We start from the raw sequence: 18843 nt of genomic DNA, 5'->3' as shown, positions 1-18843 counted from the left end.
TCGGAATGCTTACATACCTCCCCCCATCACCGGATACAAAGCTGCTGGTGAGACCTGCTCCGACTTCCAGCCAGCGCTGTTAATGAGCTCTCAGCACTCGTTCCCTGTCAATGACATAGTCCTGAAGTAAATAACGAAAATCTGAGGAAAAAGTCACTGTATATGTGTGAAAAAGAAATAGTGTATATCATGGCTAATGTGATTTATGGTGTGAAAAATAAAAAATTTAAAAAAAAGTAAATAACGAAAATCTGTAGTTGAAGCATAAAGCACAAAATGCTGGAGAAGCTTAAGTAGGTCAGTGTTTGACTGTTTGACCTGCTGAGTTTCTCCACCATTCTGTGTATTTTACAATGACGTAGCCCCCTTCCCGTTCCCTGAGGGAATTCCTCACCGTTTGTCTGTGCTTAAGCCAAAGGAAGACCTGATGATAGCAAGGTGCTGGCTGTCTCAGGTTGGCTGCCAACTATTCTCTGAGAATCCTGTCACCCCAGAGTTAAGCTCAGTTTCGTGACGAGTTTAGTAAGAGGAGTACGGGGATTCGAGACCCACGCTATTTATGGTAAGTGGAGCAAAGTGTAGGACAACATCAAGGATAAATTGTTTACACACAGAGTGGGAGGGGGGTGCCTGGAATGCATTCCCAGTGGTGGTGGTGGAGGCTGGAACAATTGGGCCAATTAAAAGACTTGAGACAGGCAAATGGATGGAAGAAAAATAGAGGGTTACGGGTGTGAGATGCAGAAGGTGAGAGATTATTTCCCAAGCAGAAAATCCATACTGAATATCCCAAATTTGCTTCCCTGATGTACTAAATGCAGCCTCTTGGAATTCCTTCCAATAACTTTCCCACCATTACTGTAGCTCCTTGGATTATCCCCGCTGCCCTCCTTCAATAAAAGTACATTGGTTATCCTCCAGTCTCCCTGTGGCGAGTGAAGCCAGTAAAATTCCTCAATCCTCTTGAGCGAAGAGGGTTGTGGTCTGAAGCCTTGGTCCTGCCTTCAAGGTGGTCCTTCCACTGTGGTCCTGGAGAAACGTGGCATGGTTGGAAGTTCCATTGTGGCTACTGGAATTGCAGTGGTCACGACGAAATAACCACACAAAGTGTTTTTAGAGCGAATCCAATGGATTTATCACCCGCGCAACCTTTTAAAAGCCATAATCACCCGCCTGACGCGTGCTGACATCATCACACACTGACGTCACATGGTCGGTTCGATGCCTCCTGGGAATGGTAGTGCCACTATCGCGCCACTACTCCGTGTTCCAGGTGCCACGTTGAAACGAGAGCGGCCCTCCTTTCTCGGGCAGATGATGGAACTGCTGAAGGCAATCAGGGGAGGTTTGGCTGGAGTCCTGGTCAACAAGTCTCACTGAGCACGCAAACAGATAATCTAATCACTTGCCACATTACTATTGGTCGGCCTTTTGCTGTTGTTTTGGATCAAGCTTTTTTGTCCGAAAATACATAACGCAATGAGAGCAGTTCTTCAGCAAGAAGACCAACAGATGATTCCTTTTCCTCAGTAAACAACACAATTGCAAAGTATAGAACAGAGAATCTACAGCACAGTACAGGCCCTTCGGCCCATAGTGTTGGACTGACCTCATCACTTGCTCTAATGTCTGCCTAGAATTTCCCTACTGAACAACCCTCCATTTTTCACAGTCCTACGGACCTATCTAATAGTCTCTTCAAAGGTTCCATTGTACCTGTGTCCATCACTGTTGCCGGCAGCACAACCCATGCACCTAAAAACTATGCCCCCTCATGTTAGCTATTCTAGCCCTGGGATGGTGGGGGTGGGGGGAACCTCTGGCCATCCGTATGATCAATCTTGTGCAGCCCTTACCCTTCGTCACTCCAAGGAGAAAAGATCAAGATCTCTCAACCTGTCCCCGTAAGGCATACTCTCCAATCCATGCCACAGCCTTGTAAATCTCCTCTGCATGCTCTCTATAGCATCCACATCCTTCCTGTAATGAGGTGATCTGAACAGAACACCACATTCCAAGTGAGATCTAGCTAAAAGCTTGTATAGTTGTCGCAGTACCTCGCAGTTCTTGGTCAATGAGGACCAACACACCATAAGCCTTCATAACAACACTATCAACCAGTGCAGCAGCTTTGAGCGTCCAATGGGCATGGACCCCCAAGATCCCTCAGTTTGTCCATACTGCTCAGAGTCTACCCATTAACATTATGCTCTGCCATCAAGTTTGACCAACTGAAATGAACCACTTCATGCTTTTCTGGGTTAAACTCCATCTGCCTCTACTCAGCCCAGCTCTGCACCTCTGGCAACCCTCCAGGCTATCCAGACTGCATCCAACCTTCATGTCATCTGCAAACTTACTGACCTACCCTTCCACTTCCTCACCCAGGTCATTCATAAAAATCAAAATTCGGGGGTGGGGAGGAATCTCAGAATGCATATGTGTGGGCCATCCTTGTGTTGCTCAGGGAGAAGGGATTCTTCTATGTTCTTTGAAGTGTGGCAACTGTATCTGAGGCACAGAGGTGCTCAGATATAATTAGCCCCCCCCAGAATGAGAAAAGAAACAATCCATTCCAGCAAGTAAAGTATTAAGAGTATGAAATGTGAAATGTGGCGCAGATGACATGTTTTTTCCCCCGACCTGTTTTTATTTAGCATCCAGGGTCCTCAGGCCTCGAGGAGGATTGTCGTCTTTGTCGGTCTTTGTATGTCTGTATTTTGATATTTGCATAATTTAAGGGATAGAGAGGGGAGGGTGTGAGGAGGGGGGGAGATAAGGACTCTGTAAATCATATTACGTGGAAAGAGAATGAGTCTTTGGAATATCAAAAATAAAATACTGATCTGAGCAGGTAAGGTGTTGCTGGAGAAGCTCTGCAGGTCAAGCGGTGTCCACAGGTCGAATTGATGGGATGTTCTGAGTTCCTCCAGCAAGTCTTTGTCTGCTCAAGCCTCCGGCTGTTGTGTCCCTCAGTGTTGCCGAGGCTGCTTGGCCTAGCTGATGCACTTGTTCTCTTTCACCCAGGGTGCCATCCTCACCACTATGCTCGCCACCCGGAACTTCTCAGGTAGGTGTTCCCTCACCCACACTGCAGTTTGAGCGCCGTTGGGCAACTGTGGGCTGTCGGAAACTGTCGGTGTCTGCGCGTTGGTTTGGGCACACTTCCTGTGCCGTTTGTAATGTGAAGTCTGGGGGAAAAAAATCAGGAAAGGAGCGGGCGAGGTGCGTAGCATGTGCTCCTGAAAGGACGGTCAGCTTCAACGTGAGGGAAAAAAATAACAAGTAAAAAAAACACAACACTGGAAAAACTCAGGTCAAAAAGCACATTTCATCTAGCAAAGATACATACCCAACATTTTGGGCTGGAGAACTTTATCAAGGCAGGAGCAAAATGTAGACAGGTGCCTGAATAAAATGGTGGGGGGGGGAAGGAGGGGTGGGGAGAGGAGCACAGTCCTACAGCAGGAGATAATGGATAGATAAAGAAGGGAGGGCACAGGAGCAAACAAGAGGAGGGGGGGATTGGCTCTGTGAATGGAGAGGTAAGTGGGTGGAGAACTGGAGGAAAGGAGATGGAGGGATGGGGAAAAGAGGGAGAACAGAGAGTCGTCCAGCAGAAACAAGAGAGGTCAATGTTAATTCCACCCGGTTGGAGAGGGCCCAGAAGTAATATTAGGTGCTGCTCCTCCAATTGACTGGTGACCTTGGGTTTGACAGTGGACGAGGCCGTGGGCAGACGTGTCAGCTCAGGAGTGGGGTGCAGAATTGAAATGGTCCGATCCTTATCACTGGCGCGGACAGAGCAAAGGTGCTCAGTGAAGCAATCTCCCAGTCTGCACCCTGTCTCTCCAATGTCGAGAAGGCCACAAGTCAAATAGCAATGACGTGGTATAAAAACTTGAGAGGTGGTCTGTGAAATGAATGCATTGCATCAGGCTATTCAAAGATGTCATGTGGATCGGTGGAGTCTGCATCATTTGAGAATGAAGGTTAAATCGCCAGATGAGTTAATGTAGAGACAGTTCAGATGTGAAAGAGGGACAAGGAATGAGCAGTGGGGGTGGAATGTTTCACTACTTTATGCTATCTGATGGCAGCCGTGGGAGTTTAATGATCTGGATTTTAGTTCATGAATAGCAGTGGCCACAAAACAACCAGACGGTTGTAAAAAAAAAAAAACCCATCTGGTGTGCTGACGTCCTTCAAGCAAGGAGGAGACCAGCTGTCCCTATTCGGTCTGACGCAGCAATCAGGTCAGCTCTGCAGTGTCCTCCAACGTGCCTCTCGGTTCCTGGGGAATTGCAGTGCAGGGCTTGTCGACGATGACCAGACACTGGGCAAATGAATGAGAGTGGCAGAGAAGGAAGAGATGAGGAGGAGCGAGTGGGGAGGGGGGGAGAGGGGGAAGGAAGCCTGGCCGAGGAGTGGACCCGGAGTCGCTTGAAAACAAATATGAATACAACTGCAAAAACTAATTTTTAATCACTTTGCAAAGCATGTGAACTCTGTTATAGCAAGAAACACTTACACAAGCAGCTAGTCTCATGCCAAGAGAGTCTGCCTCCTGGCTTACAAGTCACATATTTATACCATCAGAACCCCTAGGTTTCTAAAACATTTCTAAAACTGCTCCTTATAAATACATATTTCTTAGAATTCTCTTAAGATTTGTTAACCAGGGGCGTGCCCCTTATCTAATGGTTAATAGTCTTTTACTACTTTGCCATATAAAGAGGTCCTTATCAGCTCTAGGCAATAACAAGAAAGGGATGCACTAGCTTCCCTCTTCCTGTCAGCATATTAAAATTTAATAGAAGAGTTTGGCAGAGGCCCATGACCCCAGCTGGGAGGGAATTCAGTGGGGAGGCTGAAGCTGGGGCAGGGACATGTGACGTTTGAGCTGGGACACAGAGTGACGGTGGTTGGTATGCGGAGGAAGAAAGCGGAAATGAAGCCACTGTGTTATAGATTTATTGTCAGAGTACATATATGACATCACCTACAACCCTGAGATTCTTTTTCCAGCAGGTGAGGCTTACTGGTGGTGCAAAAACAAAAAAAAACAATCAAATGTAAACAAACTGACTGTGCAATACAGAAATGAAAAAAAAGTGCAAAAGTGAATCCTTAAATGTGTCCCTGATTGAATTTGCTGTTGAGGAGTCTGATGGTGGAGGGAGACCAGCTGTTCCTGATGGAAACAGTGAGAACAGAGCATGTGCTGGGAGGTGTGGATCCTTGATGATTGCCGCTGCTCTTTAATGGCAAAGTTCCCTGTGAGTGTTCTCGATGGTAGGGAGGGTTTTGCTTGTGATGTCTTGGGTTTTGTCCAGTATCTTTTGCAGGGCTTTACGCTCAGGGGTATTGGTGTTCCCATACCAGACTATGATACAACACACTTTCCACCACATATCAGTAGAAATTTGCGTGGGTTTCCGATGTCATTACCAAACCTCCACTAGCTCCTGAGGAAGTAGAGGCGCTGACTTGCTTTCTTTACAATGCCATTGGGTCCAGGAAAGATCCTCTAAGATAGTGACTGCCAAGAACTTAAATTTGCTCACCATCTCCACCTCTGATCACTGAACGATCACTGGATCGTACACCTCTGGTTTTCCCTTCCCTTTCAACAATTTCATGCATTCACCCGCACCCAAATCCCGTGGAAGGTGGACACTCACCAGAGGATAACAAGAGATATTTACCGGGATGGCTACAGGGACAGGGGGCTCAGATATTTGGGTAGAGGAAGGAAACTGGCATTGTTCTCACACCAAAGGTGGGTCAGAGGGCAGAGAGGAATGTTGTCAGGGTGGGTACCAGAATAAACAAGTTTGCGTTGATGAGCGATGGGCGCAATGCTGTTACAGCACCAGTAATCGGGGTTCAAATCCCGCGCTGTTAGTAAGGAGCTTGTACATTCATCCCCGTGGGTCTTCTTCAGACGCACCAGTTTTCGCTCACCTTTCAAAATGTAGAGGGGGTTACGGGGGTTATTGGTCAATTAGGCTGCACAGATTCATAAGCCAGAAGGGCCTGTTACTGTGCTGTATGTCTAGATTTAAAAATATTTAATTTAAATAAATTTAAGTAATAATGTGCAACCAAAGGGAAGGGAGTGTGAATTCCATAGTCACTCTGTGAGGGCAATTGGATGAGTGTGGGCAGGGAAAACAGAGCAGGGATTTGGGAAAAGCAGAAGGTGGCAGAACGGGACTGGCTGAATTGCCCGTGGACAGAGGCAGCTCAGGCCACCAGCCTGTGCTATCTGATTCTGCGTTGCATTTAAATTTTGGCTTGTCTAGGTCTGATGACCTGAACAACCCAGTGCCAAAGTGGCTGGTGTTGCTCACCCCCCCCTAACAAAAATCAGCTCCTCCTATCTCGCTCATCCTGACTTATCCCCTAACTCATCGATGTAGCTCCAAAGCCCTCTGCGTTGCCACAAACGAAAGGTGGTGGTGGGAACCTGAAGCAAGGGCCAGCAAACACCCAGTGGGCCAGGTAGCTTTTGTGGAGTGGGGAGAAGGGTTAATGTTCCCGAAGTGAAGAGGGTGCACGGGCAGGAGAGTGTGGGTGGGAACAAAGGATTGAAGGCAAAGACAGCAGAAATTAACTTGCATTTTATTTGCTGAGCTTTATAATTATACATCACACATCTACATCGTACAAAGAACAGTACAGGCCCTTCGGCCCTCGATGTTGTGCCGACCCATATATAAAAGCACTAAACCCGCCCTTCCTCCTAACCCTCTATTTTTCCTTATGTTCCAGCCTCCACCACAACCCCTGGAAAGGAATTCCAGGCACCCACAACTCTCTGTGTAAAAAAAAAAACTTTTGTCTCCCCTAAACTTCCCTCCCTTAGCATTGTATACATGTACTCTGATGTTTGCTAAGCCTCCCCTGGGAAACAGGTGCTGGCTGTCCACCCTATCTATGCCCTCAGAATCTTGTAGGCTTCTAGTAAATCTCCTTTCATCTATGGTCCAAAGAGAAAAGTCCCAGCTCTGCTAACCTTGCCTCATAAAACTTGTTTCCACATCCTGGCAACATCCTGGTAAATCTCCTCTGTCCCCTCTCCATAGCTTCCACATCCTCCTATAATGACCAGAACTGAACACAATTCTCCAATATACAATACCTGCTCATCTCCTTTCAAGCCATTATACGTTTATTTTGACCTTGGGATCCACCTGATTCTTTATCAACGATGTATCGAGACTTGATTATTAATTCTCTAGTGTCGCTCATGGCTGGTCAGTAGAAGCCTTCCTTCACTTCATCCCCCTCTCTTCACTTCCTTCCTCCATTCCCCTCCTTTGTCTACCCCTGCTTCTTCCACAGCCCCCTATGCCCCTCTTTCTCTCATCCCACCCTCACCCTTCCCCAATTCTTCCATCCATTCCCCACTTCCTCCCCACCCATCTGATCCCTTCCCCTCCCAGCCCGCCCCCTACTTCCATCCCTCTTTCCTCTCCTGCTCCTCGCCGCTCCTCTCCCCTCCCTAACTTCCTCCCCACATGCTCTCTGCCAACCCCAACTCCTCATCCCTCCAAGGACGGAAGGAGAACACTGCTGCAGAGGGAAACTGGGTATGAAATGAACGTCCTCATTGAGCATCTGTTGGGCAGTTCACACATATGGGTCAACAAAGATCTTTCCACCTCCGAAACCCCCTCTCCACAAATCCCCACCTCCACAAACCCACCCCTCCACAAACCCCCCCTCCACAAACCCCCACCTCCACAAACCTCCCTCCGCAAACCCCCCTCCACAAACCCGTGTTACGGAGTCCAGAGGACCCCAAGAACCATCAGCAATAGATATGCACAACACAGGGTTACTTAAACAAAAGTTGTTTTTAATTATATTTGAACAAGAAAACAGAATTAAACTTTAACTTATTACTTAACCTAACCAACCTTCTTAATCCCTCTTCTAACACTAAGTGCAGGTGTGTGTAATATATATTTAAGATTAGAAAAGTTCTTTGGATCACAGTCCAATCTCACTGGTTGCAGGCAGTTCTTGTACTGTGCATTAACAAAGTTCACCAGTTTTTGGTACTTAACAGGCAAATGGTTACCGCTCAGGAAGTTTCTTGCTGGTTTTCAGAGAGATTCCTTTTCCAGGACATCCGCACCTGATTTCTTCTCAATCAGTCTTGCTGACGAAACTTGCCCCCTTCGGGGTTCTCCAGATGATCCTCCATTTCAGGTCACCTTTCACACTGCCAGTCTTCTCCTTTGACCAGGCAGCTTTCCAGAGTTTGTCAGCTTGTGTCCCTCTGGAATTGTTTTCTGTCTCTTGCCTCTCTGTTTCATACCCTCCTTCTCTGAAAGCAAAACTCTTCTCCTCTGCCTGCAAAGATCACATGCTCTCCCAGGCAAGCTGCTGTCGATACTTTGTTGCCTCCTACAAAAAGCATTCTGCAAAAGTCTTGCAAATATTGTTTTAAAATGTGTGTGTGTGCAAGCTGCTCTAACAATTTCTCCCAAACCACTTCAAAATACTCTGTCACACCCTTTCCACAAATCCCCCTCCACACACCTCCCATCCACAAACTCCATTCTGCAAACCCCCTCTGCACATCCCCTCCTCCACCAACCCCCACCCTTCACAAATCCCCTCTCTCCATAAACTACCATCCACTGCAAACCCCCCCCCCCCCCCCCGGCACACTCACCCTCCCCACAAACCACCCCTCTGAAAACACCCCATCCCCCCTCCGCCAACCCTCAGCCACTGCCAGCACAGAGATCAAGAGAGAGATTCATTTTCTGTTGGGGAATCTCTGCTTGTCCATGTTAAGGCATGAGTGATTTTACCTTCTTGTTTACCGGGGACGGTGTGGGTGGGCAGCCCCTCCTGATTCACACAGAGAGTCAGGAAGCGGGGAGGGGGAGAGAGATGGCATGATTCTGAGGAGCAGGTTTTTGACAGGCAGAAGAGATGGGACTGACATGTTAGCACAGTGTGAAAAAGTTGCAGAAGCTTTTGACAGTGGTCAACGAGACTGTTATTTCTCTTCATTCTGTACTGTTGCAAACACAAGGGACGGTGGATCTGGCCGATCAGCTTAGGCATCAACGGAGTTGCTGGTGGTGGCCCCAGTTCTGGTGTGGACTTCTCTTGGCAATGGGGTACCATAACCATGCATGCCAGAAACATGTGACCCTCATCATTAATGGGGAAGAGAGATGGAAAGTTCTAGGCACATCCGAAGTAGGTAATGCGGTGCCAACCCAACATAACAGTAATAAAAACTTTGAAGCTATGTGGTTACATCAGCCGCATTCTCGATGTGTTGCCACTCAACAAAGGTAGCAGCGGTGCTGAGTTCTTCATTCGATGTGCGGGGGGGGGGGCGGCTGTGCGGTGGAGGGAGAGGTACCTCTGTGCTGCGTCCTCTGGAGAAGGCAGCGGGTGAGCAGCCGGTGCTGACCGTGTTTCGCTGATGTGACTTGCTTTCTCTTTATTCCCATCGACAGTGGGCAGGCAGACCACTGCTCCAGCCACAATGACCGCTGCCGCCAGCGCCACCGTCGGTCTCGTAGAACAAGGTAGACGTGTGCGGGTGGACACTGCAGGTGGAGGGCATGCTCAGAACTAACGCTCTGCTTCCATACCTCGTGAATGTTCCTCGCCTCTGTTGTCTCTGTCGTCTGGTTATTTCCCCCCTCCCCGTCCTCTCTTTAACCAGTTGAGCACCAAGGAAAGGTTCGGGGTTAAATGCAGACGCTCAAACACAGAAAGCGGCCCAGTTAGCGAGGTGATTGACACCACGCTGTCTCAGCCCCAGCCACTCAGGTTCAAATTCACCGCTGTCCATCGGGAGTTTGCACACTCTTCCTGTGGACCCATATGGGTTTCCTCCGGGTGCTCCAGTTTCCTCCCACAGACTGGAGTTTGTAGGTTAATTGGTGTATTTGGGCTGCGCGGGCTCGTGGTCTAAATCAAAAAAAGTTGAAAGGCTAATTGGGCATCAGATTTCCCTTGTATCAACCCCAGCAGTTAGCACAGCCCTATGGACAAAATATCGCTGCTCCTCCAAAGGAGGTTTGGAGCTCTCTGATAAAGGGTCCCCCTCCAAGCCACAGCTCAGTGTGATAAAACGCGAAAGGCCACTGTGTGCTAGTGATCTTCTGGGCAGTTCATTTCAGTCCCCACCTTGACAGTCCCAAATAGGAGCAGCTGGAATGGTGGTGGCATTGTGTGATGTTGTTCCGATAGCAGCATCCGCTTGTGGCAGTCGTCCTGGTTTCCATGTGTTCCATGTGTTTCACCTCTTTGACCCAAGAGTGCACCTTGTTGACTGATTCCCAGTGTGTCTGCTCCAGCTCTGCAACGTTCCCCTGTGTCTGTGGCCTACTCAGGATCCAGCGTGGGCTCTGGTTGTTGGGAACTGTGCATCTGCTGGCAGATAATCCTGGTGGGGTTTGAGGTAGGCGTGGCCTTACACTGCTCTTCAGAGCTCAGCGCCATCTCTCCCATTCACAGTGCGGGGGGGGTGCGGTGTGGGGGGCCTTTCCGTCGACTGCCAGGACACAGCTGCTGTTCATCTTTCAGATTGGAATGCTCCCTGGACCCCCCCCCCCCCCCACTCCGAGGCTCACGGACAGCTCCTCAGCTGCGAGAAAAAGCACCATTCGGTGCTGTAATTAAGTCAGGTGGACCTTTCCTCCTCACACCATGGCATAGCCCTCCCCACCCACTGAAACTTTGGTCTACTGTGAAAGAACGACCTTAGCTAGATTAAGATGAGCTCAGCCAGGTGAAGGTGGTGGAAGATCATGCCAACTCTCTCTTGTGCTCACTGACCACAGAGTCACTCTGATATCTGGGGGAGGTGCCCCCATCGATTCAGACCTGCAGAGGGGAGCCTGCACAGAGAAGGTTGTGGATGACGCTTTTTCCACCAACTCCCCCCCCCCCGCCCCCTTAGGGGATCATGTTTTGTGGTGTATAACAACGTGACTGTCATAATTTGGAAATTCACTTCTGCAGAAAATCAATCCATTGAAAAGGTTAGCAAAGTTTTTGTCAATGACTGAAATTTGTGTGGATAAACATTTAGAGTATATTATAAGCTGAGTAGGTCAGATATCCTGAGAGGCAAGACTAACTGAAGCAAAGTACTCTTTGGCATTGCCGATACCAGGAGTTCAGCAAGCAGGCCGGCAGCCTGAGAGCAGCGTTCCAATTGCCCTCTCCGTGAACCAAGCCAGGTCCATTGCTTTCACTGGTTCCTGGATTCCAGTGACAGTCCTAAGTGCTAGGGTACTGTGAAACGTGCTGCCAGTGTTGTGGGACCCTCTGGAAAGGCAGCTTGGGGTGGGGTAGGCACTTCTGGCCAGGAAGCGGGTTAAAGGAATGACGAGGCAGACTTGCTGAGGTGCAAGGATGTATTTTCATTGTCCGACTGTGACCTTGTTGCTTTGGATTGTCAGAGGCTGCCCTTGCTCTGTTGGAAAATGAATGTTGCATGCCAGTTCGAATGAAGCGAGTTTGCATGAGGTAACAGGCTTGCTTGCTCTGGTTTGTCATGTCGTCTGCTCACAGTGTTTAGGGGGGTGGGGGGGGTGTGAGATGCATGCGTGGTGTGAAGATCATGTGAAAGCATTCTTCTCAAGGTCCCTGGCAGAGAAGTGGGTTAAGCATGAGAATCTCTGAAAAAAAGAGAGGCTCTTGAACTCGAGCGGATGAAATGATGTTGGCGCTCAGCGTCCGATCCAGGTTGGTGCCTTAGCTGAGGGGCTCCATTGCACTGATCACCGTGACAATGGTCTAATGCAAGCCAGGAGTCACTGCTTTGTCCCATTTGGGGTACACCAGCAGACCTCTTTCACTCTTCTGGCAATACACCAAGCATCAGTGCAGTCCAGGGGGCCAGTAACCCTGCTGGTCGTGCTGCTCGATCTCACTGGTTCCCCTACCCTAGACCTGCAAAGATGGGTTTCATGGACACATTGGGAAAATTCTCAATAATCCTCAACACAATCCGAAATATCCTCCTTTGCTCAATATTCTGTCTGAGTTGTTCACATCCGTTGGTTGATATTTCTGACTGTTAAGTCCACTTCCATTGGTCAATATATCTGACTGTTATGTCCACTTTCATTGGTTGATTCTTTGACTGGGGTGTCTCTGTTATCTCAGTACTCGATCTAATATGTGCTTTTCAATCTCTTTAATCCATCTGGGATGCCATCTATGCCTAAACCATTGGATCGAGATGTCCTTTCCCCATCCTTCCCCATCACCCCCTCATCCACCTGGGATCGGTCTCATGCCTAAACCATCCAAATGGGACAACCTAGTCCATCCTTCAGTAATTCCACTGGGACATTATGTCATCTGACTGGGATCACCCTCCTCTTCCTTTCGCCATCTGGGATAACCTCCCACATCTTCCCGCAATCCAAGTCTCCTCTCCCATCCTCCCAGCCAACCGAATGGCGTGAGTCTCCTTCCCACGATTATCCAGCCCAGAGCAAGATCGCCAGTTCTTCTGCTCCGTCAGTCACTCGGGAGAAGTTGGGCTTGACATTTCCGGCACTAGCCAGTGGAATGTTGGTGCACCCTGTGTCTCCTGGACAATAACAATTGGTGGCCTGCCCCTTGCCATTACTTAGTTGGGGGGGGTGCGGGAGGAGGTGCCTGGTGGTCGTAGGCTCTTTTCTATCCTCGCCACAATGACACATGATCAAAGGGGGCAGGGGGGGAATCTGTTCATTCTTCTCAGATATATTCTCCTGCTACACTGGGATATAACCATTGTTGATGGTCGTGGCCTCAGTTGTGGCTTTTCCGAGCTGGTGCCCTGGAGACGTGTCCAATCCAGACCCATCTTGTTCTCTCCAAGAGGTGCCTCGGGGCAGAACTTTTACCCGTGTGTGACCAAGAAGCAGTTACGACTGGTTTGCTGAATCTAACTGTACTGAGAGTGATGTTTACTGGCGGATAGTCACAACCCACAAGCTTCTGAAAACTCGCTCCAAAAGCACTGATGCAAACTGGCCACTATCTGATTTAATTTGTCTTTCTCTTTTGATCCTTCTGTCTCTTGAATACCTCTTCTTCTTGCAAGGTAAGGAGGCTTGTCAGCAGAATTCTCTCATTCTTACAAATTATGTTCCAACTCTGCCAATGTAATTTGCTATTGTCTTAACCCTTATTTCTCGTTTGTTTATTTTAATGCTTTGACTTTTGAGACCTATTCTTGACATGACTGTTCTAGAAGTCAGGAACGATGCATTGATATTGAGTTTAAAATTTTATCTGAGGTTCCCTAAGAGTTGCTTCGTGGAAAGAAAGGGCTTGGTAACGGGTCTTTGAATCTGTCCTTCACTTTGCAGGGGGTTTTGAAGCGTAACCTCTGACCACATTTCTGGAACCTGTGTGCATTGCCACGAGCCCTGAGGTTTAAGGTCTGATTTCTGTCGACACGTACAGATGGGCTGATTTGCAGTAAAAGAATGCCACAGATTTGGTCCGGTTTTAAGGAGGTTCTGATGCTTTTAAAATTCAGTTCCTAAAAAGCTTGTCGTCAATCTGAGAGTGCTGGGGCGAGACGGAGGAGGTACCCTGTACAGCTTCTCTTTCTCTCTCTCTCTCTCTCTCTCTCTCTCTCTCGCCCACTGGCATCCTGGTTCATTGGCCATGCCGTGTCCCGGGATAGGAAGCCCTTTGTGCGATTTCCACTGGGCCACCCTTAACTGGGACCTGGGACACTAATTGCTTTTCTGCTGAACACACTCATCCCTGGGGATTGGAGTGTTCTACCTTCCAACTGGAAACGGGCAACTTTTGCTGTCCCTTTCCCACTGGTTTTATCAACATGCCAGCATCAGTAAATATCAGGGATAGGAGTAGGGGTAGAGGCAGTTAAGCTCCTGCGTAAAACAATGTTTCACTGTCACTGTTCGGACAGTGTTCCTTTTCCACTGGACCCTGTGCCACTAAGTTTCTGGATCAGGATGCCAGTGAAAAAGGGGCTTCAGGTTCCACCCAGGCTATAGAATGTCTCACGTCTCCCAGGTGCCAGGTTGAGGTCTTTTCCCACCTGCTTCCTGTGTGATTGGTGCTCAGGGTGCACAGACCCCCTCATTTATCAGCAGACTGTAATCTAAAGCAAACATTCTCAACCTTTCTTTCGTCTATGGCCCCACCTAACAATCTGCTCAAAGTTTATGGGCCCCCTGAAGCAGCCAGATTTTGGTTTCTTCTGTACTTCTCCCCTACTGACTACATAAAATCCCCGTTATCCAGAATTCAATCATCTGGCAGCCTCAAGCAACTGGCAAAAAATAATTATGGAAAATAGATAAATTAAAAAGTACAAACGTTTAAAATAGCACCCATCCCCCCAGCAGTCAGTTTGCCAATTCATGCAACTGGAAAATTTGCTTATCCGGCATCAAACAATCCCCATAGGTGCTGGATACCGGGGGATTGACTGCACGTGATGTGGCGCACTCCCCCTCCCCCCCAAGTCAGGACAAAGTGCGACTGAGTGCAACTGGAGATGAGGTCCCATGCACGGGATCCCCTTGGCCTGTTCATGGGTCTGCATTTAATAGGGCACGATTAATGGGTGCAAGAAAGGAAGAGATAATTTACAGAGAGAGGATTATGTATTGTAACCACTGAGTGACAGCAGAGAATATCTCCTCCTGGAGTTCATGTAGAACCGCGTTCGCTGAAACCTTTATATCCCACAACAAGTTGATGATGCAAAGTTTCAATTTCTCCCTGATTTGTTTTGAACAATAGTTAGATTTTTTTGTCAGTGGAGTGATTTTCATGATGAATTAAAAGACATTTAGACAGGTAGATGGATCAGGAAGGTTCAGAGCAGTGGTTCTCAACCATTTTTTCCCATTCGCATATCTCCTTAAGTAATCCCTTACTTACAGTGGATGTCATTGGTGCTCTGTGGTTAGTGAGGGATTGCTTAAGGAGATATGTGAGTGGAAAATGAAAGTTTTAGACCTGCTGGTTTAGAGCCAACTTGGTCATTGGTGGGGTGATGGACCTGTTTCCATTCCTGATTGGCTTCACAACTCCGTGAAGGAACACTTTGGGTTGCACTGTCATCCCACTGGGCATCCCCCTCTCCAGTGTTTTGTGTGCAGCCATTTGTTTAAAGATCAATGACATTCCTAGGCAGTCCATCTCGGCACAGATAACTCGAGGATTTCCCGCAGCCTAGGGGCACTGGCGGTAGACCTGCTATGTTCGATGGGTTCTAAGGGTAACGAGTCTGAACGCAGCTGATTGAACAGTGGCGTTTTATTTACACATGCAGGGGAGTCACAACAGGGTTAAAAAGATGCACACACTCACCAGATTAAACGACACACCATTCGCGGAAATGATGATAATCACATACAATATCCGCTATCCCTGGCAGGCACACTGTAGCTCCCAACCAGAATTCAATCATCTGGCAGCCTCGAGCAACTGGCAAAAAAAAATTATGGAAAATAGATAAGTTTAAAAAGTACAAACGTTTAAAATAGCACCCCCCCCCCACCCCCCCAGCAGTCAGTTTGCCAATTCATGCAACTGGAAAATTTGCTTATCCGGCAGGGGGCCCATAAACTTTAAGGTGTCTGCGCACACCTTACCAGTGATCCTCCAGCATTGCCCACGGTTCCCAACCTAGAGTGGAGCTCAGGGTCTTCCCAGAAGAGAAAGAGGAAGATGGCTCACGTGTGGTGGGCTTTATAGAACCGTCAGCCCAGGTATCAATGGAGCAATTAAAGGCACCAATGACCAGGTGTACGCTGACCTGTGGGCAAGGCTTGACCTTGAGGTGACTTCCGATCAGATTCCAGATGGACAAGTCACATTCCCTTCTGCAATCCACATTCCCACCAGGTTTCAGTCGGAGAGGCTGCACGTCCCTCCACAATCCACACTGCAGAGTCTTTCTTCCAGGATCTCGCTCTGGATTAGTCTGGATGGTGTCAGGAAGCAGACTTGGAAGCTAAATTTAAAGTCACCTTTGGATAATGTTTTTGGCACAAAGCGGTCAGGTACATTTGAAGTTGTAGCAGAAGATGTGTGAAAAATTTTCGAGTGTAGTGGCAAGAATACATTCACCACTGAGAGATGAGGCCCTTGAGGTGAACGTTTGGAAGGTGAGGCACACAAAGGCAAACTTGATGAGTAGGAAATGGATGGGACCACCCCGACTGGGTAGTTGATGGAACACCTTAGCAGGATACATCTGGGCCAGGGGCAAAAGTGTACCCAAAGAATGACAGTGACCCTGTCCCCAGCCATGGAGAGCATCAAATTAGCAGGAGGCTCACCTTTCCTTTGTTGGATGGTGTGGACTAGCTTAATGGATAGCACACAGCTCTTCCTCTGCACTTAAGATCAAGTTTATTAGATTTCAGACTTACTGTCAGAGTACATACATGACATCACATATAGTCCTGAGATTTTCTTTCCTGTGAGTGAGGCACAATTACCACTTATTAACAGTACAAAAATAACTGACTCATGTACATATATAAACAAATAAAGAAATACAAAGCAAATGTGCAATATAGAGAGAGAGAAAACAAAATCAATAAAGTGTAAGAGTCCTTAAATAAGTCCCTGATTGAGTTTGTCGTTGAGGAGCCTGATGGTGGAGGGGTGGCAGCTGTTTCAGAACCTGGCGGTGCGAGTTCCTGTGACATTGATACCTCTTTCCTGACAACAGCAGCGAGAACAGAGCGTGTGCTGGGTGGTGTGGGTCCGTGATGATTGCTGCTGCTCTCCGACGGCAGTGTTCCCTGCAGATGTTCTCGATAGCGGGGAGGGGTTTTGTCTGTGATGCCCTGGGCTGTGTCCACTACTTTTGGCAGGGTTTTCTATTCAGAAATATTGGTGTCCCCACACCAGACTGTGATGCAGCCGGTTAGTACTCTTTTAACCACACATCTGTAGAAATTTGCCAGGGTATTATCATCGGATTGTACAAGCATCACTCGACAAAATAGCATTCTCCTATCCTCGGTGCCAAAACATGCAAACATGTTTGCCTGGAACCAATCCACGATACTTTCAATTGCAGCCACACATTGTGTTTTAAAAAAACACATTGACAATTCTGCTCTGTCATCTGTCCTGTATGGGACAGTTTGCAGGGAACAGTGCAAGAATTTGCAAAGGACTGATTCAGAGCCTCGTGTAAAACTGGCAACTACTTGGGAAGTTGCACCTGTTAGTTGGGTCACAAGGTTTATGGTTTCATTCACACTTAAAGAGTGATTGTAACACTGGTATCCCAGTGGAAGAGCCCACCTCTTGTAGGCCAGTTGGGAACATTTTGAGCAGCCCATTGGTTAGGACGTGGCCAACAGGTGTAATTGTTGGGCAGGAACAATTAGCACAATCCAGATCCGAATTTGGTGCTGTCTCTGAAGAGTTTGCATGCTCTCCCCATCTGCTGAGTGGGTTTCCTCAGGGTGCTGTGGTTTCCTCAGATGTATGGGGGAGGGGGGGGTCAGTAGATGAATTGGCGCATTTTAGGCTGCACGTGCTCATGGGTCAGAAGGGCCTGTTACCCTGCCGCATCTCGAAATACAAAATTAAAACAAAATGTTGGTCTAACCAAACCTGGAGACCCCCCTCAGCATTCTCAAGAGCTCGTTGGCTCGCACGCTCCTCCTGAGGCAGGAGGTGGGTTAGCATTTTCCTCTGGTGACTGATACACACCCTGGTAAATTGGCTGTTGGTCCCGTGTGATCCACAGGACGCAGGTGAGCGAGCACTTCTGACTTGAAGCTGTCCGAAATGCTGTTGTTCCTTTCCTGCTGGGGTTTTTATTCGGGGGAATGGGTGTTGCGTCCCACCTACTACACAGGGTGATGGTTCTATTACTCTTTGCCAGCGGTTAAGCGGAGACATGGAATTAATGTTCTCTTTTTTTTTCCTTTCCCCATTGCAGCAGCCAAAAGTTTACTAAACAAGAAGGTTGATGGAGTGAAGGTAGGTTTGCATCTTTCCCTTTCTTCTCTTCACAGTTGTTCAGCCTTTTATTTTGCTTTGATTTTTGAGCTTTAGTTTGCACTTTCTGGCTTCTGTTTACCACCTGCTATCACAGTTGAACAATACAACTGGGAACAAAGTTCAGAGAGTAGCGCACGATGTTTGGAAGTGGCGGCAAATGGGCAGCGAGTCCGGCTGGGCCCTGGTGATGCGTTGCGAGCCGGTGGGGCCGGGACTTCTGCTGCAAGGTGAAGGGAGAGCGCTGAGCCCCGACTCCATTGTACCCCTTGCGTTGTTTCGGCAATGGCTGGTTCTTGCGGCACCCAGCCCACCGCGCCATGCATCTGACCCCGAGGAGATGCACCCGGTTTGATTGATGTCCGTGCATGCTCGTCGGAATTGCTACCTGATACATGGACACCTTCACTGCAGGCTAGTTTTACACAGTGGTAGCAGCTAGACAGTGACCTTTAAGAACCGTTGCCATTTAATTGAGGTTCTTGACCACTGAGGCGTAGATTATTGGCTCTGAAGTGTAGCAAGAACTAAAGAAACCCCACTTTTGTGCCTCGACCTCTTGTTACAAGGCATTCAGGATTATTTTATTGTCATGTAATAAAACAGAAAATGAGATAATATATGAAATTTCCTTTAGTCAACTGAAAGGCAGACAAAGATTGCACAGCGCCCCTTATAGCCAGAGAAAGAGAAACAAGAGAGAGTTGCCCCAGGGGTACTGAATGTCCAGCCATATGCTCCCTTTTGTTCATCAACCAGCCATCCTTTAACTGGGAACGGGTGGTTGGTTTGGGCCCAGGCCGTCATCGTCCATCGTTATGGTAGAGG

The 18843-nt window shown here is 48.1% G+C and overlaps 1 protein-coding gene across 45 annotated transcripts in view; it reads left to right on the top strand.

Annotated features, from left to right (window-relative positions):
* LOC138754077 (calcium/calmodulin-dependent protein kinase type II subunit beta) overlaps nucleotides 1–18843 on the top strand; it is a 238450-nt gene that overhangs the window by 125577 nt on the left and 94030 nt on the right. For 21 of the 45 annotated variants that reach the window (XM_069917861.1, XM_069917859.1, XM_069917855.1 and 18 more), the window contains 3 exons: nucleotides 3028–3070; nucleotides 9498–9569; nucleotides 17957–17997. In XM_069917861.1, coding sequence (XP_069773962.1) covers nucleotides 3028–3070; nucleotides 9498–9569; nucleotides 17957–17997 — 156 coding nt within the window. The remainder of the gene's footprint in view (nucleotides 1–3027; nucleotides 3071–9497; nucleotides 9570–17956; nucleotides 17998–18843) is intronic. The other 24 variants (XM_069917876.1, XM_069917863.1, XM_069917857.1 and 21 more) reach the window with 2 other exon arrangements.

The sequence above is a fragment of the Narcine bancroftii genome, chromosome 2, assembly GCF_036971445.1.
Source record: "Narcine bancroftii isolate sNarBan1 chromosome 2, sNarBan1.hap1, whole genome shotgun sequence".
Classification (NCBI taxonomy): Eukaryota; Metazoa; Chordata; class Chondrichthyes; order Torpediniformes; family Narcinidae; genus Narcine; species Narcine bancroftii.
The sequence above is the reverse complement of the archived record's forward strand: the minus strand, read 5'-3'. Positions and strand labels throughout refer to the sequence as shown.